We start from the raw sequence: 26,055 nt of genomic DNA on the forward strand, positions 1-26,055 counted from the left end.
ATTTAAAATTATTAACATTAATTTCTTCTTAATTAAATATACCTACATGCTCTTTATCGTCTTGATTACATCTTGATCGGTTTACTGATTAATTCTGGAGAAGGAGGGAGGTGTAAACATTCAGTTCATTTTCAACGGTTAAAGACCCCTGAGTTAGACACCCACACTGGAGACAGAGTTCCTATAGAAGCACCTTGAGGAATCCACGAAGAATGTGAAGTATTTTCTACTGTTAGACTGACAAGTTTGCTGGTACAGAAAGGAAAATAAACCCTTGAGGCTGGTGGGATGCGGGCAAAAGGTACGGTTCAGGTAAGACGAGGCTCATAGCTGAGACTGTTCACCACTGTAACAGGGAAGGACCTGTACATTGCCTCTGCTCTTGTTGGACTTGATGTTCCAGTCAGATGAGATAGAGCTGCCCGCCGGGCACATGGTGGTCCGCCATGAATTCCACGCGGGGCTGTGGGGGAGGGACAGCCGGAAGGGGTTGGGGTGTGTTCCATTGCTGTAGTGCACCTGTGACCTACATAACCCATTGCTGCGGCGACATACAACAAACTCCTCAACAAAAGCCTTGGGTGAAGCCTTCACCTTGTCCTGTAGGATACGTGTAGCGATTCATCGGCTGAAGATCTTCTCTGCGCTTTGAACACCTCCAGGATCCTACTTCTGCAGCAGTAGCTCCAGCTGTAAAACCTAGAGTTGCCAAGAGTGCATTCGATTGGTGGTTTCTCATGGTAACATCCAACCAATCAGTGGCCTTCAATCGAGATTTTTCATTTGGATGGTAAGGAGTGGCAGCAACCCTGACCCCTGTGGGATTATTATTTATTTATCTGGCACTTCTCTCTTCTGGGAGAGGCTCCAGGCCATCTTGACCCTGACATGGACAAGCAGTTAAGGAAAGTGAGTGGCATGTTTCTCCATGGTGGCTTGCAACGGGAGCTTTGAACACACTCAGAACAGTGGAGATGACTGTGGACTTCAGGAGAAACACCCCAGCATTACCCCCACTCACCATTATGAACAGCTCTGTGGCAACAGTGGAGTCATTGAGGTTCCTGGGCACCACCATCTCACAGGACCTGAAGTGGGAGCCCCACATAGACTCCACCGTGAAGAAGGCCCAGCAGAGGTTGTACTTCCTTCACCAGCTGAGGAAGTTCAACCTGCCACAGGAGCTACTGATGCAATTCTACTCTGCTGCAGTCATCGAGTCCGTTGGCTACGAAATCAGACATCAGAAGACCACAGCAGATAGTCCGGACGGCTGGAGGAATCATCGGCACCCAAAAGCTCTCCAGGAACTGCACTCGTCCAGAGTCAGTAAAAGAGCTAGCAAAATCATTGTAGACCCCTCACATCCAGGCCACTTCCTCTTCGAACCTTTGCCATCTGGCCGGCGCTACAGAGCACCGAGCACCAGGACAGCCAGGCGCAAGAAAAGTTTCTTTCCTCAGGCCATCTACCTCATGAACAGTTAAATGCCCCCACTGGGCAATAAACATATGCAATACACAACACTACACACACACACACATTTTCAGAACCGCTTGTCCCATACAGGGTCACGGGGAACCGGAGCCTACCCGGTAACACAGGGCGTAAGGCCGGAGGGGGAGGGGACACACCCAGGACGGGACGCCAATCCATCGCAAGGCACCCCAAGCGGGACTCGAACCCCAGACCCACCGGAGAGCAGGACTGTGGTCCAACCCACTGCGCCACCGCACCCCCTAGTTACACAACACTATTTATACTTATATTTATTTAACACACCATACCTCTTATTTACATTCCCTTACATTTGTATATAACATACCTGTACATACATATAATGTCGTGTCTATTTTGTATATTGTATATTTTTATTTTTTTATTCACTTATTCTATTTTTATTATCTGTGTCTTGTCACTGTCATTCTGTCTGTGCTGTAGAAGTTTCTGTCACCACGACAAATTCCTTGTATGTGTAAAGATACTTGGAAATAAAACTCATTCTGATTCTGACTGTGAACACCAAGCTGCTTAAACTGCATCAATTCTCTGTAAGTAGTTTGATGAAGGGTATTGCAGCTATCGACTCTGTACACAAAAGTCCGACTCGTTCGAGCCACGGCCTTCTCGGTCACGTCATACGGATGCAAGAGTTGGACAGTGAAGAAGATGGACAGGAAGGAAACTGACGCCTTTGAACTACGGTGCTGGCGAAGAATCCCACGTTTACCCTGGGTGGCCGGGAAAACAAATGCGTGGGTATTGCAGCAGATCAAACCAAAGATGTCATTGGAAGCTCAGACGACGTGGCTTCGACTCTCGTGCTTCGGACACATCGTGCGGAGAGGACAGTCGATGGAAAAGGACGTCATGCTGGGCAAAGTGGAAGGTCGACGAAGAAGAGGAAGGCCTGGTACGCGGCGGATCGACACAATCACCGCAGCCAGGGACGCCCCACTTTCAAGTCTTGGCCGGTTGGCGGAGGACCGGATGCTTTTCCGGACAACTATCCCCAGAATCACCGTGAGTCGACATCGACTCGATGGCACCTAACAACAACATTGCAGCAGGAGGTGGAATTCAAACCCAGGCTTTGAACAGTTCTAACTACCAACGCTGGACTCAAAGCACTTTCACTCTGTGTGTTGAGACAAGAGGACACTTCTGCTGTCCACCAAAAAGCAATGAGGGGCACCGTGTCCCACAATGCACTGGTGTGCCTTCAGAAGTGCTGAGCAATACTTTTGGAAGCTTCTGGAAGCTCGCCACCGTCCACGTGGTATCGTATTTCACTTAACAGTTCAAAACGTGCCCTGGGTATGATGCTCCGCCGTAATGTTGCACAACCCCACATTGCGCTCAGCACATTTTTATGGAACCGTTTCGGTTGAGTTGCAGCGATCAGACAGCTTTTCTCAAAATCAGTCCTTTATAACTGACACAGTGGAAAAAGTGACACGCTCCTGCTGCCGCCTCGCATTCCAGCTCCAACAAAAAGTGCAGCTGTGCAAATTTGAACCTGTCCTCTCAATGTCCCCCAGAAATGTCTGACAAAAGTAACACCCCCGCCGGGGGCCCAGTAGCTGCCCATATGAATCGCGGTTTAATGTGTCACCGTGCTCTTCACCAGCCGCCGTCCACCGATGTGCCCAGAGTCCGTGTCCACAGCCATTCGGACCGGGGTCGGGGACGCCGGTGCGTTGACGCGTTACGCCATGTGGTTTTCATAATTCCCTTCCGAAACGCATGCCTTGCCCAACAATTTTGTTTGACGCCTTTCAAATTTGATATTTATTTTTCCTGTTTGATTCTAAGTCGTGATTTGAATAGCTTCTTTTAACAAGTTTGGGATCTTTGTACATTTTATTACGTTTGCGGTAGGAATTTCGGTGCAGCGCTTTTCTCTAGGGTTCAACAGCTGGTCCTGGGCTCTGCTGCGGTATCAGTCGACACTGGAAAGGTGTCAGTTATTCCAGCTGCATTTACACCCTCTGCACCCGGCTGATCACTTCTGCCTTTATTTATACCTGTATAAGCCAGTTAAAGGAAGGGTACTCCACGCGCAGCCCCAGGGCCGTTTCCCGATGCCGCGCTGTGGACGAGTCTCGGCTCGGCGAGCAATCTCTCGAGCGATGTGGCGAGTCAGTCATTCCTCGGCTCCATCGAAGGCGGGCAGCGGCAGGCCGCCGATCGGGGCCGCAGCGGACGTGCGAATTCCCGGTTCCGTTGCAGCGGCGATTTAGCTAGGGCGAGCCTGCCGGCTCAAATTCCTGCCGTGCGTCTCACTTTGTTCTTCTGCCTCGCTACTGACGCTCGCTGACACTTCTGGCACGGGGAGCCGGCCGGCGGATGGTGGTGCGGCCGGGAGGAGCCTTTGTGTGGATAAGCTTCGCGCCCCGCGCTCCGTCTGCCAAGTTTCTGCCAACGCATTAGACAAGAACGCAGCCGCCTTCGCCGAGGAGGGCTTTTCGGTGAAGTATGAGCACCTCTTTCCTTCCACCTGAGCAGGAGCAGACAATCGGCCCTGGGCTCCTTTCGGGAGAACACATACCAGCGGAGCAGCGCCGCATAATCTCAGCTCTTTCAGTAGGGCAGGAATGCGTGGGGCCATGTAAACAGCCTCAGCTGCCTGAGGGTCCTCCACCGGTCTTGGGTGCTGGACCATCAGGCCCAGAAACTTCAATCTGCTCAATAAGAGAGATGAATACCTTTAAATCCAGCAGGCATGCAGACAGTGGTGGGTTCAACGCACTCATTTTCAAGGACACTTCTGTGAGCAACATGAGGACATTTGACATGCAGCTCAGAGTAAACACATACTGAGGGTGATTTAGACTCACCAATCCACCTGAAATGTGTTTGGACTGTGGGAGGAAACAGGAGCACATTAAGGAAACCCACTCAAACTCCACACGCACCGAGCTGGATTCAAACCCATGTCCAAACCCGCAGCCCAGAAGCTGTGAGACACCGGTGCTACATGTCGTGCCACCGAAGAGCCCGTCAAAAGAGACCTACCCAAATGTGAGGTAAAGGAGAAGGTTCCAGCTCATCAGAATACTGCATGTCAGCATTCACAGTGTCTGAGATCTAAGCTCTCTGGCTGAGATGTGCATCTCTTTGGAAAAAAGCATCTGCTAAACGAATAAATATAAATAAATGTAAATGTAATAAGTACAATTTGTGAACAACCTTTATCTTTCTCTTCCAGCTGTGAGTGGGGGTCTCTGGGCCATAAGCATCTGGTGGACAGATGGGCTCTAAAAGGTGAGAGGTCCCACTCTGGTAGGAAAGAGTCATTTTGAAGGGACCCGAATAATTGTCCCGTTTCCCACGGAATATCTGATGAGGAAAGTGTTTTTATCATGGCAACTCAGCAGATGCCACTGCGAGCGTAACAGACCCACATCCAATTCCTACCTGAGGCGTGACGGGGAGGGACAGCGGAACGAAGACAAGCTCTTCTGTCTATTGCGAGGACCCAGGCTCCACGGAGCCACACGTCCACATGCAGCACCTTCAGGACATTACATTTACACTCACTTATCTGATACTTTTCTCCGGAGCCACTTTCTGTGATCTAACCATTTATAAAGCTGGGTCATTTTTACTGTATCAATTCAGAGTAAGTACTTTGGTCAAGGGTACTGCAGCAGGAGCGCGGTTTGAACCTGGGTGATAGGAGTGTAAGGTGGCTACTCTAACCGCTCTGAAAGTTGAGGTCTCATTCTGGGAGAAAAGTAATTCTCTGGGATGAGAAGCGATGAGGGATGAGGGATGAGGGATGAGAGAGGGGGAGCGGCTGTTGCCAGTGCTCCCCTTTCCTCCTGGAATCACTCCCACGCTGGCAACCCGCCTCTCGGCACGTATCGCTGGGGACCGAGAGAGCAAAATGTGGACAAAACGTCATCTTTTTGCTGGGGGTGGGGGGTGCAGCGCATGAACCTGTTCCTCTCTGTAACCCATTAACTGGTTTTTTTCTTGGCCCTATGCCCGAGCTCTCGTTCGAGGGACCGCGGTACACTCCGCCCTCCCCGGAGGAAGACGTGCCGCAGGCTCGCAGCGTGTCCTACAAGACCGAACCAGTTCTCCGTCACATGAGAGCGCGCATCATCCCGCTGTGAAAAACCGTGCAAATACAGTTGTTTACTTCCACATACCATGCTCCCGCCTTTGCAGTTTGGGTCAGGTGCCCGACAGGAGTGTAAAAGAGCAACTCGTCTGCATCCTCAGAAATGTTCGACAGCATCAGGTAAAAGTTACTGCCCGAGTATGAAGTTACTTTGCTTCACATCAGGCTTCTCAGTGCGAGAGCGGGCAATTTGAACAACTTCAGTGCAGCTTTCACTCATGGAAAAATCTTTCGTTGGGTTTGCACGCTAAGCTCCTTTCAAGCGTCTACCCATTTCGACAGCAGCAGTTCAACACATGTGCCTCCATCACCCACTTCATAGCAGCAGCAGCAGCAGCAGCACAGATTTGAACCCGTGTCCCTTGAGTGAAACGCAACAGAACTGACCACTGTGGTACCCGCTGCCCTAAATTAACAATTGAATTATTTATTTACTGTCTATCTGATGCCCATCCAAAGTCATATAGAGCTGTTTACCCATTTATAGAGCAAGGATTTACACTGGCGGGTAAACATACCGCTCAAAAAAAAAACCTCAAACTAAAGTATTTAAACGAATGGTTTTTACAGATAGCACAGTTTGGGAGAAAACTAACCTGACAACTAACTGGTCAATGAACAGTCAGCTGACGACAAGGAGGTTTTGTACAGGTTTGCAGTGACTCATTTTAAAACTAAAAAAAAATTATATATATTTTAAATTAAAACTGGTTGGCTGGTTTTAAAATTAAAACATGAGATGTGAAAAAATACAAAAGTAACAAGAAGAGGGTTACAAGTATGAGTCCTTTACAGAGCTCACACACACACACACACACACACAATGTCTACAGCCGTTTGTCCCAGGTGGGGTTGTGGTGAGTCGGGACCTGTCCCAGGGGCACGGGGTGTGGGGACATCAGTCCATCGGGCACCACCAGGCAGGACTCGAACCCGAAACCTACTGTGCCACCGCACCACACCACCCCACCCCACCCCCTTTACAGAATTATTCTAACATACTGTAAAGACGTATGGCAAAAAAATGACATTGAAAAGCTCAGTTTCTTCAGGAATTTCCTTAAGCATAAGTAATGGAATAAATGCACTTTGTTATTACCCACCTCTACATATAAACAAACAACTTTCTGGAAAAAGCGTGGTTTGCAAGTTCAGGCAAGAGAAAGAATAGATGATGCAACAATGTTAAATGAGGAACTCTGCAACACGGTAAAAGAATTAGTTAATAAAGAATGACCGTGAGCGCAGTGTCCAAATGAGGGTTCATACTTTTTCGAGAACTCCTTTAGATTTACACCTTTTCTTTTTTCACATCTCATATCGACTTTATATACTAATTTAACACCCCTTTCTTAGAAAATTAAATGTCCTAAAGGTTATTACTTTGCTACGTTTCCTTGCTTCCCAGAAAAAAAACATCCAGACTCTTAAATTCTTCTTTAAATTCTTTTAATTTGAAATAAAACACATACAATTTACATGTCATTTTTTTATACCAGACAAGAATAAGTTGGAGAAAACTGCACAAAGAGTTAATGAAGATGTGAAATTTAGACAAAGCTAGACCCAAAAAAAGGAAGATTTCGCTTTCAGGACCCATTTAGTACCTACAGCATGGAACATGGTGGACTGACCCCCCCCCGAGGACCTTGACCAGAACTGAACCGTACAAGGAAACAGGAAACTCTTCAAGTGAGCTGAGGAGGAGGAGGAAGGGGGGGGGTCAAGTTTGTCATATGTCTGTGCTGCAAGGGCTGATGGGAAACGGCCGATGACGGCACAGCCCCCAATTACGCAAGCACCCGTTTACCTGGATCTTCAGAGGGTGATGTCATTGATAAACATTATAGAAAAAGGTTAACATTTCACATACTAACCCCCTTATGGGACTTCTTAAAAAACAAATTATTCTTCATTATTAATATAATAAAGTTCTAGAATTTTAACTGCATGTTTGATTCATAATTCTGTGTAACATTAATGTATGTAATAACCCATCGTGGATATATTGTTACTAACCCACTGCCACCATCCTGTGAATTTTATAGCGATTTCCATTTCACCTCTTTTTTTTTTTTTTTTTCTTTTTAAACATGTAATCGGGAATCGCTTCTCCACATGCTGCTTGTTAAGCAGGACTTTGCCGACCGCATGCCGTTTTTAACCATACCGACATTGGCGAAGCGTTCATACAGGAGTGTAAACACCTGAATTTAATTTTTTTTTTTTTTTTTTATTTTTACAGCAAAATAATTCTCTGCTTAGTTAAAGGCAAACGAGAGCTTGATTTGGGTTCGGCGAACGGCAGCTGGTGTCGTCAAAATCGCTCAGTGCCGCTGACGTCAAGGTACCCAAGGCCAAGCGTGGTGAATGTCTCACTACTAGGGTTTCCCGCTGGGCTGTGCATGCAGCAGGCTGTGTGAAGAGGAGGAAGTCCTGCGGTGTCAACCAGAATGGGATAGGGGAGCTGAGGACAGGATGTGCCGCCTGCAGAGCTGCACTACGACAAGCTCCTCGCTCAAGCATCTCAAGCAAGAGCACGGCCATCCGTTTCCAAGCTGACATGCAAAGGCCAATAAGAGAGGAAGAGGCAAAAGGAAATTGTTTTCGTTTGATCGGGAGGTCACACCAAACACAAACCGAACGTTGATTTCTGAGTAGCGACAATGCTGCTTGATGTTCTAAAGGTTTTTTGTTTTAGGTCATTTACAGAGTTGGTAATAAATGGTACAATATAAATCTGGACACCCATCTACACCACTTGTTCAGAAAATGATAGGCGGCGCCACAGGCGTTCACTCACACACTGCATCCCTGCTCAACTGCTCTTTTTAATTCGTTCTTGCAGCTGTTTGCATTTCAGTGACATATGTATGTTTCAGAAGGAAACTATGTGACCCACCCAAGTGCTGCTTGGAGAAGTCTGTGACCCCCCTCAACACCGGAAGTACAGATCGATACGTTTTCGAACGCACCGAGTCGACAAACCATGAGGATTTGTGCTGAGGACTGGACTACGAGGGACCACTGCTTCGTAAGACACTTCCAGCACCTTACAGACACAAGAGCTCTGTGCGTTGCAGAGGAAACTGGTGCAGTTGCCGGGGCGAGGTTGCCGTCCCCCACCATTGTTTGCTGGCCGTATTCCTGGCTCATCCCAAAACAGGACAGCCCAACAAACGGTCAAAAGCTTTCTCGGGCAGTTAAAGACACCACCTTAAGACACTTTGAGGAGGGAGGAAAAGGAGCAAGGAGCAGTTGATAGGAGAGGGATACAAACATCCTACCGAGTCTAAATCAGGCCAGGAAGCAGAGGCAGGAAGGGCTGCGTAGGATTGCCAGGTATGCAGCTCCGTGACGCAAGACAGTGTGTGAAAAAGACCCGATAGAGACCTTGGGGAACACCAGGCAGGATGCTTCCACTAACCCCTATCTCTGGTTCTGCACACATCTCACATGATGGCCCTCATTCGAAAATACCAAGCTTTGTGCATCAACATCATGTCATCATTTTCAACAACACGGCAAGGGAGCAAAGCGGCTGAGACCTGGTCCAAGACGTAGCCATCTCCCTTCAGCAAAACGTATTGCTGAAACTAACAGCTGTCGAAAGACCCCATTGTCTTCATCTTGGCACGCACCCGAAAAGCTTCAGGTAAAAGCGATGCCCCAGAAACAGCTACGACTGGCCTATAAATGGGATGAATGATTGAACGGAATGAATGGGAAGAGCTCCACTGCCACACAAATACCAGAGTCGATGGTTTAAAAAGACCTGGATTACAACCTTACAACTTTCCGTGACGACATACCAGAATACAGGGTGCCCTTCTCTACAAAAAAAAAAAAGAAACACAGAACCATGCAACTTTCTCAATAGCAACTAAAAAGGGAGAATATTTCCTTCATTTTAATAACAGTAAATATAGCACCAATATGGTGAAAGTCATCTCTTGGAACCATCCATACCTGTAAGGCAAGATGAGCCATCAAATAGCAGGAAGAGTAATTCTAGGCTTTTCCATCTTAGAGTCAAAGGCACTCTTGGCTCCAGTTGTGGAAGACATGACACCGTTCCTCCGTTGTTACTCATAATTGAACAGTATACAATCAGCACAAGACATACACAACTCGCTCGTTACCAATCATGTCTGGAAAGGTCCATGAATATTTGCTCATATGCTCTCCTGTTGTCTTTACAGTCAATGAACCAGATTATCGGTGTTCATTGTGGAAATCATTGGTAGAGTCATTCAGACTGCAGTGGACTGGTTGGTATCAACACATCTTCCAACAAACAGTCCGTTGGGAAACCATGTTTTTTCACCTGTATTTTTTTCTCTGTTCATCTCATGTGTGGGATGGTCCTTTAGAACATATGAACCCACGTACAAAAACAAGTGCCTGAGAAGAAAGTCAAACCACATTGTTCAATGTCTTTGTTCAGCTCTCATGATAGCCTTGGGACCACAAAATGTGCAAATTTATACAACATTTAAAGTAAAACATAAGTGGAGAAATAACCATTGCTTTATTTGTGGCTCAGTTGTGCTTGTCTGAGCTCCACAACCGTGGAGAAGAGATGATAGGACTGCCGGCATCAGGGCTGTCAGGAAGCCAGTCTCAGGAGTCTGTGTTCTCCTCCTTGAAGTACTCCTCCACTAGCTGCTCATAGGAGTGGCAGTGGTCCAACTCGTCAATAGTGAACACTGAGCCCTCTGACTCAGAGCTCGGATCATCTTCAGAATCCGTCTCAGACTCCACGTTCTCGTCAGAGGTGGAGAGCTTGGTCAGAGCGTCGGCGTTCAGAAGGTTCTCCTCATCGATGAAGGTAATATTGGCATTCTGAAAGATCAGGGCCTGGTACTCTTCTCCACCAACCTCTTCTCGAGGTGCCTTGTCCAGCTGGTTTTCAAACATGGGCTTCGGAACCTCAGGGTGCTGGTCTCCTAACACACTTGGGAGGAGTTTTCCATTCTCAACACCTATCAGACAGTTCCTGGACTTGGAGAAGGCCACTGTAATGTGGTCACTAAAGCTGAAGCGACGCTTCTGCCGGGGTGACCTGTCAAAGCTGAGGATGGTGTTACCAGAATTGGCGTCGTTGCAGCTCTTAGAACGGTTCAGTTGCTTGTCTGGCCGGCTGACAGCCTCCTTCTTGGCGCCAATTTGCTTGATGAGGTCATTGTAACCCTCCTTCTTCTCAGATAAGAAGCTGAAGATGTTGACCTCATTGGCTGAGGGCGGGAGCCGCAGGGCCTTGTGGGCCTCCTTGTACTGCCGGAGCTGGTCCAAAGAGAGTTTTCGCCGCTTCCTCCTCTTCTTCAGCGCTTTGTGGGCTTCCACCACCATGCGCACCTTCCAGTTGAAGAACAGGGAGAGCCAGGCAAGGCCCAGGTAAATCCAAACCTCCACAAAGTAACGATACAACGTTGGGTAGTCCACATTCGGATCAACGCCTGCAATGAATCGGAGAGAAGACGAAGAAGGTTTAAACTCTGATTGCACCCCCACTGAACAAAGAGATGAAATGGAGCACTTATTTTGTAAAAACTTGGAACAAGGAATATGACACTGAAGTCAATGATAAATGCATTAGCATTTTTTCCATAGCTTATAAAAAAATAAACACCATGCAATGTCTTATCTTCAGTGACCATGTAGATAAGATTTCGATCAGGTATGTATGCATGTATGTCAGGAAAGGCGTCGTTTATGTCTGCGGCCTGGTTGACGATGACCGTATCAGAAGCACTGTCAAGGGCACAAACAGTCATGCCCTTCACTAGCCACACTCACTTCTCAAGTCAATTATTCCTCTGGGCGCCATATCAAAAGCAAGCGACAATTTACATTCAGCTCTGCTTAAACAGCATTAACATCTTTATCGAAACCGCTCCCTTGATCACTTCTTTGTCTATGGAAAATTTTGTCCCTCGATAGGTTAAGTAAAGGAACTTCCCAGAAGTAGCTGAGAAGAACATTACACCAGTCTAACAAAGACTAACTGAAAATGTTGAACACTCACATTTTTATTTATCTAGAGCTCTTATCCAGAGCAATGCATTTGATCACTGCAGCAAACACTGGTAAAGCCACATTAAGAATGTTGACATTCATCCTTGAGGCGCATTAGTCGTTTGTGCAGGTGCACTAAAAATAAAGCACAAAGTTGTTCAATCCGGTATAACGTGCCAGCAGAGGCATGTTCCGTTTCTACTCAACTCTTTAAAAGAGTATCTGTAAATCTGTCAAAGGAGTATAAAGGTCAAAGAAGTCAACGTTGGGAGTGCCCAAGATCAGCCTTCCAGCACATTCAGTGGTTTTCAGTGAAAGTCAAGCTCACTCGGCAAGAAAGGAGTCTACTTTCTGAATCTTGAGGCGAGTCTTACTCGGCCGTTTCAGTCTGCATAGACTAGACGCCCTTGTGCTCAGGTGCCTCAGGACAGGAAGAAGCCACAATGTACCTGTGACTAGATCGCCGAAGCCAATGGTGGTCAATGTGACAAAGGAGAAGTAAAGGCCCTCGATGTACGACCATCCTTCTTGGGACATGAACACAAATGGGGGGATCAACAGGTGCACCAGCAGTCCCCACAAGATGAAAATGGCAGTGCAGATAAACTGGGCCTTCCTCTGGAAACACACATAAAACAAGGAGAAAAGGACTCAGCAACATCTAAACAATCAATATAAATACATTTATTTCTATTTTATAATTTGTTTTTTTTTTCTCCACCAGACTATGTAAAATATAAAAGCCAAAGGAAAATGTTGATGCACAAACTCATCGAGTTTGTGACCCCTCAGTGTTCTTTGATAAAACGTTAGAGAATCAAACAGCTTCCATGAGTTCTCTCGTCGCTTATCAGTTTTGTTTGCCGTTTGCTTTGCGTCAAGCATTCGTCTATTTTCTCTTGTTCATATAAACAACACTGCGTGAAAAAAATGCTGCTTCTTCCCTTGGGGGGGCAGGGTGGTCCTCACCGTCGATGCACCTCTCTTGGTCAAGTACTGTCCCAGGTGTTTGGCTCGGCCACCGAAGAACTTGCCCAGCTCGCTGATCCACGTCAGGCAGAGCGGAACTCCAAACAGGCCGTAGAAGATGCAGAAGACCCGCCCGGACGGGGTCTTCGGAGCAATGTTCCCATAGCCTGTCATGGGCAAAGGTGAGATGGGTTCACTGGTGTTGCAGACTTACAATGCTGAGAAAAAGTATTTGCCCTCTTTCCAATTCTATTTTCGGCATTAAATTTCATTAGGTCCTTCTGTCCATTCCAGCAGCATGTGAACAGAGTCTAAGACAAAAAAAGTGGCACCAATATCGTTTTCAAGTCATTTCCTCGATTTAGGAAATAAAGGATTGGGAAAGTAACTTCCCCTTCATTGTCAGTAACTGGTTGCGGCACCTTTAGCTGCAATGATCGCAACTATACACTTGTAGCGGTTGACCAGGGTCTTACATCTCTGGAAGAAACTCTGGCCCACTCACGCTTTCAGAAGTGCTTTAGCTCAGCAGCATCTGCAGGAAGATCTCTGTCCAGGGCAATTATTTGTTTGACATAATTTCCTCCTCTTCTAAGGTCCAGGATGAACCTGTTTGTATTCACTTACATTCCACTTAAGGTTGTATAAGCAAGTCCAATTATCTTCTCCCCTGGAGTTAAAAACTCCAAACTCTGAAGTCCAAATCTTCAACTACAACACCCTGCTTCTCACCAAATTGACGACATTTTATTTTTATTCAATGCAACTGTCAATTTAAATAACCTGAAAAAACGACTGATAAAATTAAGCCCGCTGGTCAAGGGAACAGCAGCACAAATTCTTCCTGGGACTTGACCTGGCTACACCAAAATCACAGTACAAGTCCATGGCCACTACCCTACCTGTTGCCATGGCAATATAAGTACATTATAAATTACTCTGCAGCTCCGTTGGTTCACAGTGACCACGCACACTTCTATTGGGACTAGAAACTCTCAGCGCATAAACACACCCAGGAGCGGAAAGCCTTGCGGCCATCTGCGCTGTAGACAAACACTGCAGCAGAAACATAAACACACAGAGACACGTTGGACCTCAAACCGTGCCATTTTATATCACTATTCCCCACCTGATCCTATCTTATCAGAGGTATGTACCGCACTCTATGTGCAGACTATACACATACTAGACTATACAGACCTCAAGAGACAGAAAGCTTTACCCACCTGTGAGTCACCAACTCAAGCTAATGCTCCATGTGATGTTACATTACAAAAAAAAAATTAAACAAACAACTAATGTTAAGTGAATAAACAGACAAATGGTAAAATAATGACTGTATGGAAGTGAAAAAAATAGTGAGGATAAGATATACCCCCCAAGTTAACAACCCCACCCTCATCCCTGATCAGGGCTCCCACTCCCAGTCTGATGCCCACCTATGGTGGTGATGACTGTGGCGGCAAAGATGACGGCATTGGGCCAGTTCCAGTTGTTGAAGGTCTTGTTACCGGTGATGGTGACACCTTGACCCGCCGCATCAGACACCACCTGTGGAGAGCAGAAGATGTGAGCACGGCCGCACCTAGGAGCATACTTGGCATTCAGTTGCCCCACTGACTCGGGCTCAAACCAAACCTGGTGTCCTGGAAAGAAAGTCTTGCATTAAGCCCAGCTGCTGGCTGCCAAAGACCACAGACAGTCCAATGGCAGCAGTCGAGGCGGATTAATTAATCCAACACCCACACCCACACACCCACACACACAGACACACAGACACACAGTTTTCTCCATGAAAAAGCCGAGCGCCAGGCAGGGAGAGCCTTGTTGCGTCTTGGGAAAACTCTTTCAGACCACACCCTTCCTGCCAAACACAGATGTTATCCTTCAGCCGCAGAGCACTGATGAGATGCTCATAAACACTGATGACGTCACTGAAATCCACTATCGGTCCATACACCTCCATCACCCGGGGGGGGCGTAGGAGGGGACAGTGCTCACTGGAAGCTGGTCTTAAGATTGGGCCAAACCAGCTGTCCCATTGCTTAGTAAGGGGCTGCTAAAGGGTCAAGTTGACCACAGTTTCTCAGATAGCAGAGCAAAGGTTTCCTTTGAAATAAACGGATCCACCGTTGCCGTCATTGTTCTCACAACTCATGCAAAGGTGCACTACATGGTCCCTTTAACAAATTACCCGGGGGGGGAATACAGTTTTCACCCAGAAGTACAGTCATGTGCCGCTTAATGACAGTGTATATACGATGCTGGTCCCATAACATAATGGAGGTGAAAAATTAGACTAGTGATGTCTTAGCCATCATAATGTCATAGCGCAATGTGTTCTCTACGTCCTTGTGGTGGTGCAGCTGTAAACAAACCTACTGCGCTGCCAGTTATATAGAAGTACAGCACATACAATTATGTACAGTACATAATACTTGATAATGATAATAAACACCTGTTACTAGTTTATGCATTTACTATACTGTACTTTTTATCCTTACAGTGTACTCTTTCTACTTTTTAAAAAAAAGTTTACTGGAAAACAGTATGCTGCATTATGCCAGCAGCAGCGTCGTAAATCTCGTGTTTACAGTGTCTCTTCACTGCATCGAGGCTATACCATCTAGGTTTGTAAAAGTACACTATGATCGAGGCTATACCACCTAGGTTTGTATAAGTACGCTCTATGATCAAAGCTATACCATAAAGGTTTGCACAAGTACACTGATTTTTGCACGATGACAAAATCTCCTAATGACGCACGACTCAGAATGTATCGTTGTTAAGCGACGCACGTCTGTAGAAGGTTATGTCAATTTAAACCATACGTGAAGGACGTGGGCACTTTATTGTTATTGTACACAGAAAAGGTTATGAAGTTCCTGGTAATTCGATGCACTGATGCTGATGAAGTCACTTTTTCAAACACTGATTTGAACATATAATAAGATGCCAACAAAGGCAAGGTGTGAAGAAAAGTTCTGAGTGCCATTTAATCATTACCAGCCCTTCTAGAGCACTTGTTAAACAGCGCGCAGCAACACAAACTATTTAATTTGGTAATGCGTGCATTGAATAAACAGCTCTTTTTAGAACATTCATCAGGCTGTCATTCTTCTGGTGGGGTCCTGCTCAAATCAAGATGAGCACGCATAAGAGACTGAGCTGTACAGAAAGCAGCATCGTTAATAAGCGCGGAGTTCCTGCATCATCTCGTAAAAGACAGGAACACAACTGTTTGGAGGTTCTGTTCGGTGATCTCCAGAGCATCGCCTTCAAGGAAGGGCTGAAACCGTCCTTCAGCCCATCAGCGGTCATTTCGCTACAATGACTAAGGGTCACATGAACTCTAGACTGAAAAACACTGCTCTCAAAATAAAGCACGGGGGCGTTTATAAATGGGAGCTTCCGGCACAGAGCCCAGAAGTGCATCCGAAGCGAGGTCCTCCATCAGCTTTCCTCCCACTTGTGGTTCGGACTGACCCGAACATCAGCAGCACGGGATCAGCGAGCGAAAGCCGTGTTGAGTATCCTGACGTGCCAACAAGGCTTTTCTCCCTCCATCCAGAGGGAATCTGCAGGGTCCAGATCTGCGTGAACTGCCCCGTGGAACTGCCTCACGGCCGTGGAGGTGGGAGTTGAGCGGAACAACCCAGCTGTTGGGGACTGAACACATGAGCGCCAAAAAAACCCACAGAGACCAAAACCACAATGACAAGTTGTTCTGTTTCACCCTCCTCTCCAAACATCCAGCGATCTTGGTACTTTTCCACGTCTCTTTAGCCCACGGTGCACCAGAACCGCTTCTTTTACTCCAAAATTGTTCAAGCCAAACGGCAAAAACCATAATGGAATTGGAAAACGGTCCAAAATCAGAACTGCTTGACACCCCAAGTTTCCACAAGCCAATCGATGCAGTAACCGTATTTGGCCACAGCAATGGAAGACGGTCCTGCGATCAGAGTCGTGCATCATATAGATTGGTTATGAAACAAAATTTTCAGCCTAACGTTAAAGTGCTCCATTCTGCTCAGCTGCATGCAAGGGTCCGTTTTAAGTGTCAACACTGCACTGTACTCCTATCCTGTCCGCATTTATAAATGAAAAGATTGTGTGCGTGCACACACACACACACACACACACTTTTGTCATTGTAAAATTTTGTTTTTAAAAATTCACATTAATGCTTCTGTAAACTCTCTTTATTGCATCTTAATTATGGCACCTTCATCTCACTGCTGCCTGAAGCCCAACGTCTACAGCAGGTCTAAATATACCTTTGTCTGCAGAAGCGTCGGAGAAGCAAGCCGAGGTAAATTTGGTGTCTGCTGTAGGAGGGACTATTACAAACTCAGCAGCACAGCGTGGGGTGTAGTGGAGCCAAGCTTCGCAAAGTCTGTGAAAGTGCTCCAAAAACCAGAGCAAAGAGTAAGGAGTTCAGCTGCGGAACACATTTCCGCGACATCATTAACTGGATGGAGTGACAACCTTCTTTGACTGTAACGCAAATGTGTGGCCCTAACGGAGATTTCAGTTACAGGAAAGAGCTCGAGTGGTTAAATCATGGTTTTGTAGACCAACTTCATTAGACCACAATCCCATCTTCCCACCAAAACCCCCCAGCAGAGGCAAACAAGGAGGGCGCTCTCTGCCACAATGAGGCAAGCCAAAAATCTGCCTGGTCCACAGACCACACTTCCTACCAGACATTCATCTATCTGCCAAAGTGATTGCAAAGAGAGGCTTTGCACTCGACTGGTCCGCGTTCCTTGAACAGTAAAAACAAGAGTAAAACAGAGTGACTATTGTTGGTAACCGGGTCATGGAACCAAAGACCTGCAGGACCATTTCAAATCTACGCCACATTCTCGCAACCTTCTATCGTGTCTGCTACGGAAGCACCGCTGTAGGAGAAACCTCAAAGGCAATGCAAAAGTTATTGCGTATACAACGTTCTGGTAGGTTCTGCTGGGTAAAGTACGTGCTCGTAGAAGCTCAGCGCCACCTGTTCTCGTTTCACTCTGCAAAGAGGATGACGACACCCGAAGTCTCAGGAATCACAGGCTACATGTTGATGAACCTGTAATTGGGCTCAAGGTCTAGACAAAAGAACAATAAAGAGAAGTATTTATTGGCTGTCCTCATGGCAAGGATTGCGAAAGGCACAATAAGGAGCAATCGCCTATCATCTCTGGTACCTACTTCCGTTGTAAAGAAACAGAAATGGACAAATTCTGCAGGGGTGACTAACGCAGAAGTTCAACGACCGTTTCCCAGTCGGTTCCAGCTCAGGTTTGCAGGTCTCACCTTTTCAAAGGACCATTCGCGTCACGTCGGTCCGAGCAGCAGCAGAACGAGACGCTTCTTGGTCAATGAGTAACAGGGACCATCCCTGAAAGTTCGAGAGCAGCCCAGGTTTCCTTCCCTGTACAAACCCCACCGTTGTTACTTCAACTTGTGCAGGACATACCTGCACAGATAAGGGACTCTCCGACAACTAAAATGTCGATAAGACCTTGCTTACATCACACGATAAATCCAAATGTGAACCACACAATTTACCAAGTATGGATCTGAAAGTTCAAGGGGAGAGTGGCATCCCAGCATTTGGATCTAAGTGAAACGCAGGTGCACCGAACAGTGTCATGACCACCAGAGCATTATTCTCTTACTCAACATGCACCAGTGTCAGGAATGCGCCTTTGCAACGACAGCCACGGTTCAGGTCCGACACGCTGACCGCAGCTGCCACCGTTCTTCGCTTCGCCCTCTGCAGACTATGGAATGCAGAAGAGACCGGGGTCCCGTTCGTGTCATTTCCTGCATGATCACTTTGTTTCAATGGCCAGCGCTTCCCAGGTCGCACCGCCTGGACCCGTGAAAGCAGGATCTACGGAAAGGAAAACAAGTCGCTGATAAGCATCTGCTGGAACAGCCATCAGCTCTCGTGTGTCTACCATGTTCAACGGCCCACCAGCCCCCATTTAACTCCGTGGAAAGCGCGACACCGACAGCCAGCCCAACACCCGGGGCCGTCACGGGGAAGTGCCGGGTCAGCAGAACTCTCCAGAGATTTATCTCGAAGAAACGTGCACCTCGCAGCAACTCTTTTCAGGGCTTGAACTTTGCACCCGTGACTGTTCCTTGAACTCGGCAAGCGGAGCAGGTGCCTTTCTTTTCTCAAGGCCAATCTTTCAGCCACCGTCTTTAAGAAACGAGCGGCTCGGTTTCGCAGACGGAGCCCATGCGGGCCGTACCAAGAAGTACAGCGGACAGCGAGCGGCACAACATAAGGACCACCTGGACGCTCCTACAGGTTCCGCACTGGACAGCCCAACACCAAGTTGTCCAAGGGAATCTAAAGGATATGGTATGCTGGTTCCATGAGTCTTGCACGGCGTAACAGTGATACGTGCGACCAGCCTTCAGACAAGGTGATGACGGCTGCAAATTTCTAAAAAAGACCTGCCCTCGATGATGGAAAAGCAGACCATTGAGATGTCTGGGTGTCGTTGTCTTTATCAAAGAGCCGTTTCACAACGAGATGAGCCTTAAGATGAGGATGGGCCTCATTCCCTGGCACTGAAGTTCCCCTTTCCACCATCGCAACCAGCTGAGTACACAGATCTCTGAAGGGGGCAATAAAGACGGAGAACTTCATTCTTCCTTCCCCCGTTTCAGTGCCAGAAACAAAACTGAAAGTCGGGCGCTTTCGGTCGGACGTGGCGGGCGAGACAAGGCCTCGAAGGCGGTGAGCAAACATGAGAAATTTGAAGCCAAGGAAAATGACGATCAGCAGGAGAAAAAAATAAACTCGTTACAAAAGAGATTTGTTCCACTATGAAGCGTCCTGCTTCATAAATCACGAAGCCACAAGTCCTTCCTCAAAATGATGGAAGACAAAAAAAAAAAAAAAATTACTGTAATTTTAGAACGCGATTGTAGAGCTCAGACAATTCATTGACACGCCACCCCCTCCCCAAACGTCTCTGTATTCATAATTTTGGGCTCTTGCAGAGTCCCCTGTGCCTCATATAATAGATTCTTTGTATAAAATGGGGTTCGAGGGTGGAACCCCGAGCCCACCACCCCCCTCAGCTGGTTTTCTTGCAATGACAGCTGCCACATCCAAAAGCAGCAACTGGCCCTTGGAGGCCAAAGTACCATTAACACGAGGAGCTGGTAGGAGGTTTGTGTTGGGGGGGGACAGGGCACATGGACAGGGCACATTTTTGCTCCCCCAGGAGGACGGAGAGGGGCCATAAACCATTCCATGGCATCCAACACTACTGGCTCATGTGGAGTGAGGGATATGTCCAGGCACGTTTTCGGGACAAAGACATTTGGAAGAAGATGGAGGGGGCCGACTGCTGCCCACCACCCCCCCCGCTGCCGCCGCCCCTTTCCCCCCCAGTCATCATCGCCCTACCGGGTCCACAGCTCACCAGCTCCTTCTCCTTCTCACACCCTGAGGAGAATAAACATTTACACAAGATCCCAACCAACAGAAAAATGGCATTTTACCCCTCATAAAAAAATAAAAGAAAAAAAGACCCAGGTCTTCAATGTGCCCTTTTCCAAACAAGCAGGCAATCAACCAAGTCCTGTTTACATATGCAAATACTCTAACGGACGCTTGCTTTTCAGAGGGAAGTCTTCCAAGGGACGTGTATGTCTGCGTAGACATTACAGAATGGACGAGGCAGCTATAAGCAGCTTAAAAGAGCAGCGCAGTAGTTAAACTCTTCTTATGGATCATTAAACGTTCACAATGACATGTTACCATGCAAAGGTACCTTATTTCCATACCATATTACATCGTTCAAAAGAAGCACAGGCTCTTTGTGGTGACCGGCAACATGTGACAGCTTCATTTACATCTCAATACATCCCCTTTCACGCTTTAGTGGTCCATCAAGAGCACGAGTGCGCGCGCGCACACACACACTACTCCACACACTCTTTGAGCCTTCACATTCGGTGGAGCAATTGCACGGACGGTGATGGGAAAGAAATGCTGTCATCTACAGCAGATCATCCAACCTTCCACTGCAACAGCTCACTTATAACAGGTTAAAGAATAACTCTCAATGCTGGCCATCTCTCAACACACACACACACACACACACACACACACACACACACACACACGGTGACCATCCCCAGTCTAGAGAACGCCAGCGGTGGAGACCTGTGTCATGCCTTTGCTTCCTTGAAGTCAGGTTAGCAGAGGCGGTTCAGTGTCCACAGTCCTCTCCCGTTACCCATTAACCACCAGTCATGTCCAGCTTCCTTGTACGTCCACCTTAGGATGTCCCCAAACCGACGAGGACCAAGGAGAAGCCCCCCCCTCTTTCCACTGGAAAACACTTTTTACATTTTCCACAGTGATTTTTAATTATGCAATTTTCACTTTCTAAATATGCATTTTGTTTTGTTTTTTTTTTTTTTTTTTTTTTTTAAAGAACCTCCCCCAGAAAAAAAGAGAGAAATAATCACTGGATTTGATCACTGGGTTGAGGGGAGGCCAAGTCCTGCGGGGAATAACTTAAAGCACCCGCAAGCACAGCCCACCAATAAATCTGATGAGACATATCTGAGGAACAACTCAACATGTTGGTACAAACTAAGAGAAGAAGTATGAAGCTGGCCATCTCCTGAAGATCTGCTCAATTCAAACAAGTTGAGGCAACATTCTCAAGATGGAAATGAAGACACTCTGCACGCGTTAAAAAACCTGCAGGTGTCTCCTAGGTGGCCTCTCAGCTCGCAGGAGACGGAGATCCACCCTGAGAAATGTGAGCATAGGAGGAAGCCCTCAAGAGTTGTTCTCATGGTGCTTGCATCCGCACCCAGAACATCAGCTTCTCCAAACAAAACGTTCTGGATGCTTCCGCACCAGGGCTCAGAGTGCTGAAGGAGAACATCAAGCAGCTTACACAGATCTTGAAGTACAGGTCACAATGTTCTAGAGAGAAGAGCAGGGACACTTTGTGCACCAAACATGCAACATTCATCATGCAGAACTTCGATCATCGAGCAGAGCTCGGGGACGAGGTTTCTTCTCGCAGGACGGTCCTTCGGCACAGGGAGGCAGGGTCAGCTGTGCCTCACCACACTGAAACGCGGCGAGACTCGGTGGGACAGACAGGCGCATACCTCCAGGATCCTGTCCAGGTCATCCCTGGTGAGGCACGGATGCTCCCTCAGAATCTGTTCCTTCTGGGAGCTGTACTCCTTCACCGCCTCCTTCCAGTTGGGCTCCTCCAGCACCTGGAATATCGCCGCCCCGATCGACAGGTAGAAGATGATGGCCGAGGTGAGCAGGGGCCCCTTGTCGGCCATGGCGCAGGGCGCAGGGTGCAGCGCGCGTCTCCGCGGCACGTTGGCTTCGCGTCCCTCAGCCGGAGCGCATGTCTCGCGGCGGGGCTCTGGAACCTGGGTGCGCACGCTCGTCTCCTCCTCGTGCTGCCTACGACCTACCTACTACGGGGGCATGAACCCTGGCGGGGGTCGGATTGCCGGACTGGGTCGGGGACCGAGGAAGCGTGCAGACACAGCCGATCGGATCGGGGCCACACGCGCTCCTATCCATGCGCGCACGCGGCGGGACGCGCAACAAGTTTGCGCGCAACTTTCACGGGGTGAGAAGTTTGAGAGGGTGTGGAAGGAGGGGGGAAGGTCGAGGAGGAAAGGAACCGCCCCTCCTCGCGGGGACGAGCTCGGGAGCCAGGAGAGCGCGGGAGCGCGCGCGCGCTCGCCCGCGGGCGGGCGGAGGTGCGCAGCAGGTGGCACCGCGTGGGACACCCTGTTGCATCACCGGCCAAACGCAAACCGCAGGGGATACACAAAGACGGAATAATCGCGCGCTATGAAAAGCATCACACACTAGTATGTTTAGAATGAGTGTTACGAACCATTCGCAGTTTTTTTTTATTTTAAAATTATTATATATAATTTGAATTTCCCTCAATTTGTTGTTGTTTTGCTCTGCCATGTTTTTACATTCTGCATCTATAATTTTTCATCAGAATAACTTAATTTTGCTCGAGTCGCGTCGGGACACAATTATTAATGAAACACTTCCCCAAAATATATAATATTTGGTATTCATCAAAAGTCCCTCATTGCCACATTACGAAAAGTATCCGAGCTGAACTGGCCAAAGGAGGATCCACTCACTAGGAGGGTGAGACGAACCCCGACCCCGCACAGCCCTCCCAAGTTGGAGATATGGTTGGGTGTGACGTCACTGATTCCATGGGAGACGCGTCTCTGACCGCCTGTGACGTCACAGCACTTTGTCTCTGCCGATTCTGCTCTGTTGGTTGTAAATTCTTCTACTGAGTGGGTGCTTATTTGGTCATTAATTTAAAACTACAGAGAATCTTTTATGAACTTTGTTAAACACCGAACTGGAGTGAAAATAAATACAGCGAGAGATCTGCTGCTTTGGGGAAAAATGTTTAGTTCGTTCTTGCGTTTGAGTTCAGTGATGTTACTTTGTAAAGAGGAGCTGTCATTGTGAATTATTTTATTGACCTGGTGTTGATTGTTTCGGGGGTGTGGTGGCACGGCAGGTTTGGCCTGCGCCCGCTGTGTGGCAGGTCTGGGGATCGAGCCCTGCTTGAGGTGCCTTGCGGCGGACTGGCATCCCGCCCAGGGTGTGTGCGTGTGTGCGTGTGTCCCTTTGGCCTTGCGCCCTGCGTTGCCAGATAGGCTCCAGCTCGCCATGACCCCCGCTTGAAACGAGCTGTTGTAGATGTTGGTTGATCGTTTGAAATAAAAAAGGGTTCGTTGTCATTGCCTCTCCTGTTTATTTGTAGAAGAGCAGTTCTTTGTTCCAGTCCAGCATGTCTGTGGACCGACAACCAACGAGTGTCTCATTAAACTCTGCACCTGAGTTCACTTTCATCCCTTTTTCCTGTTGTGTCTTGCATCACAAGGAACTCTTACTTATTTGCTCGCTTGCCTACTCAGGTACAATTTTACCCGAAGATTATCCAAAATCTTCACACACAAATGCTTTTGATAATTGCTGTGTTTCTGCGGTGGAGTTGCTGCGGTCTCACTTTACGATGCAGTCGCACCTGTTCTGATGTCAGTTTCAAATGACAGGTAAGGGTGTGTTTGCCCCGGAATCATAGTTTGGGCAAAATCCTCCTCTTGCCACGCGAGTTTTCTCGGGTCCCTCGGCAGGGGAGCGGGAAGGCCAGGGCTTGAGAACGGAAACGGAAATTCAAACGCAAAGTGAGAGGACGGAGCTCCATCTCATGCGAATGAGCACATGCTGGGGAACATGCCGTCTTCCCATGGGTGGGGGGGTGCAGAACTCCGTCATGTGCAGCGCTGCGGCCGCTGTTTCCGCAGATGGCAGACCGTCAACGTCAAGCCTCCTCTTTCACGCCGATGCTGCAGCCTGTGCCCCCGGCAGGGTAAATAACCGCGGCCCTTACTGCCCCTTCGCGCCCAGCTGCGGCGCACATTGCGGACAGCGACGCGGAGACACGCACGAAACTTCCGCCGCTATTCGGGCGCAAGAAGACAACGGTGAGGAAACTCGGGGACAAAGAGATAAACCAGAACAGACAAACACCAGAGGCACCGCCGTGTTTTGACGCAAGTGCTCCTCTCCGGCCGCCCGACTGCCCGCGTGCGTGCGTGTGTGTGTGTGTGCGCTTCTTTCTCACACTTTACAGGGCCTTGTCAGGAGTGTTTGCACAGCGAGCCCATGTGGAAGGAAGTCGGTATCTCATAAGGCAGAACAAACATCATTTACTTTTCTACGTTCCGCTGTTTTTAGCTGAAAGACATGATACGCGGCCGTGTGTTTTGTCTGGTGTCCTCTAGTACCGCGCAGGGGGTGAGAGGACCTCATCCTTCCGTCCAAACAGCTCGCATGCGGTGGAGGCGGGAGACGCGCTTCTGCAATGTTTCCTGCTGCAGTGCCCTTGACGAATTTATTGACTGATTTCTCCTATTTACTTTTATTAAGCCAAATGCAACTAAAAACACCTCAATGTAAAAATCAAACTCCAGAGACACAGACTTTCCACATAAAAGCAACACCAAAACAACGAGTAATAATATTAGAGAAATATTCTCCATTGTATAAACTAGGGAACAATTTTTACAATTAATCCCACAGAAGCAAAATTCAAAAACAAGTACGTTCATTCGCACGTTACTACTAATAATCTCAAAAAAATGCATAAATTGAAAAGTTCTCATATTTCCCTACTTCATCTACAAAAAGCAAACCCACACCTCAAAATTAAGACCAGAACATCAGTACATCGTGCGATCTCAACCCAGCTGCAGACAATACTAACGTTAACATCTTATTCTTTAAACAGAATAAACACAACATTGTCAAATAAAAACACAGTATGTTCAGAAAACAAACCAAAAATACATTCGTACTGCATTGTTAAGAGGTCACAGACTGAAAAATGCAACCTGCATAGAAAAATAACAATTACATTCACATGTTATACATAACAGTGGTACTGAAAGCACAAGAAAATGCACAATAATACATACACTTTATAAATGTACAAATGCTGTATAAATAAACAGCTTAACACTGTAAATCACTATGGTGAAAAGCTTTAGAAAAATGTATAAATGTAGGTGTTGTGTGCAGATTCGCTCGCAGCGTCTAATTCTGCAGCTGTATGAATGACTTTATTGTGAAAACTGAGTCCGTTTACATTAATTTATCAGACATTTTTCTCCAGTGACTTCCAATGAACTCTATGTTGTGTTATCAGCCCACACACCTTATTCACCACGGTGACTTACACTGCTAGATACACTCCCTACAATGGATCACTCATCCATACATCAGTGCAACACACACACACACACTCTCTCTCTCTCTCTCTCTCTCTCTCTCTCTGTCACTCACACACTGAGTGAACCTGAACAGCATGTTTCTGGACTGTGGGAGGAAACCAGAGCACCCAGAGGAAACCCACGCAGACATGGGGAGAACATGCAAACTCCACACGGACTGAACAGGGATTGAACCCATGTCCTCTCGCACCACCCAGGCACTGTGAGACAGCAGCGCTATTCGCCGTGCCATCTGTGAATTTACCTCCTAACCTCTAAACATAACTTAAGCACTTTTCCCAACTTGGTACTCGACACAACCTGTAAACTGATTTATTTTCAGTTTAACATGTTTTTTTTGTTCTTTTTCACTTTACATCCACTGGCATCCACCCCACACACACACACACACACACACACACACACACACACACACACACACACACCACTGCTAATCCTTGTACTCATAGCTTTGCGCTGCTATTGTAATTAAAATTCTGCAATGCTGAAATATACCTATTTTGTTATTATTCCAGCAGATTGTTTCTAGAAGAGCCAATGACGGCGCAGCGGATTTGCGACGAAACCAGCTGCTG

The 26,055-nt window shown here is 47.5% G+C and overlaps 1 protein-coding gene across 1 annotated transcript; it reads right to left on the minus strand.

Annotated features, from left to right (window-relative positions):
- Positions 1-7,339: 7,339 nt before the first annotated feature.
- kcnk5a (potassium channel, subfamily K, member 5a) lies at positions 7,340-22,539 on the minus strand. Its single transcript, XM_018750603.2, has 5 exons — positions 21,782-22,539; positions 14,059-14,170; positions 12,620-12,786; positions 12,100-12,268; positions 7,340-11,091 (listed from the first exon to the last, which is right to left on the minus strand). Exons 1-5 carry the CDS (start codon positions 21,965-21,967, stop codon positions 10,256-10,258), a joined length of 1,470 nt encoding a protein of 489 aa, XP_018606119.1. The 5' UTR covers positions 21,968-22,539; the 3' UTR covers positions 7,340-10,255.
- Positions 22,540-26,055: the final 3,516 nt, after the last annotated feature.

The sequence above is a fragment of the Scleropages formosus genome, chromosome 15, assembly GCF_900964775.1.
Source record: "Scleropages formosus chromosome 15, fSclFor1.1, whole genome shotgun sequence".
Classification (NCBI taxonomy): Eukaryota; Metazoa; Chordata; class Actinopteri; order Osteoglossiformes; family Osteoglossidae; genus Scleropages; species Scleropages formosus.

What these genes read in the sequence shown, in the direction of transcription:
- kcnk5a (XM_018750603.2), bottom strand. Translation starts at nt 21,967, where the DNA reads ATGGCCGACAAGGGGCCCCTGCTCACCTCGGCCATCATCTTCTACCTG. An exon ending in CACAGTCATCACCACCATAG is followed by an intron (nt 12,787 to 14,058) that starts GTGGGCATCAGA and finishes TGCCCATGACAG; the next exon opens with GCTATGGGAACATTGCTCCG. An exon ending in CCAAGAGAGGTGCATCGACG is followed by an intron (nt 12,269 to 12,619) that starts GTGAGGACCACC and finishes GTGTGTTTCCAG; the next exon opens with AGGAAGGCCCAGTTTATCTG.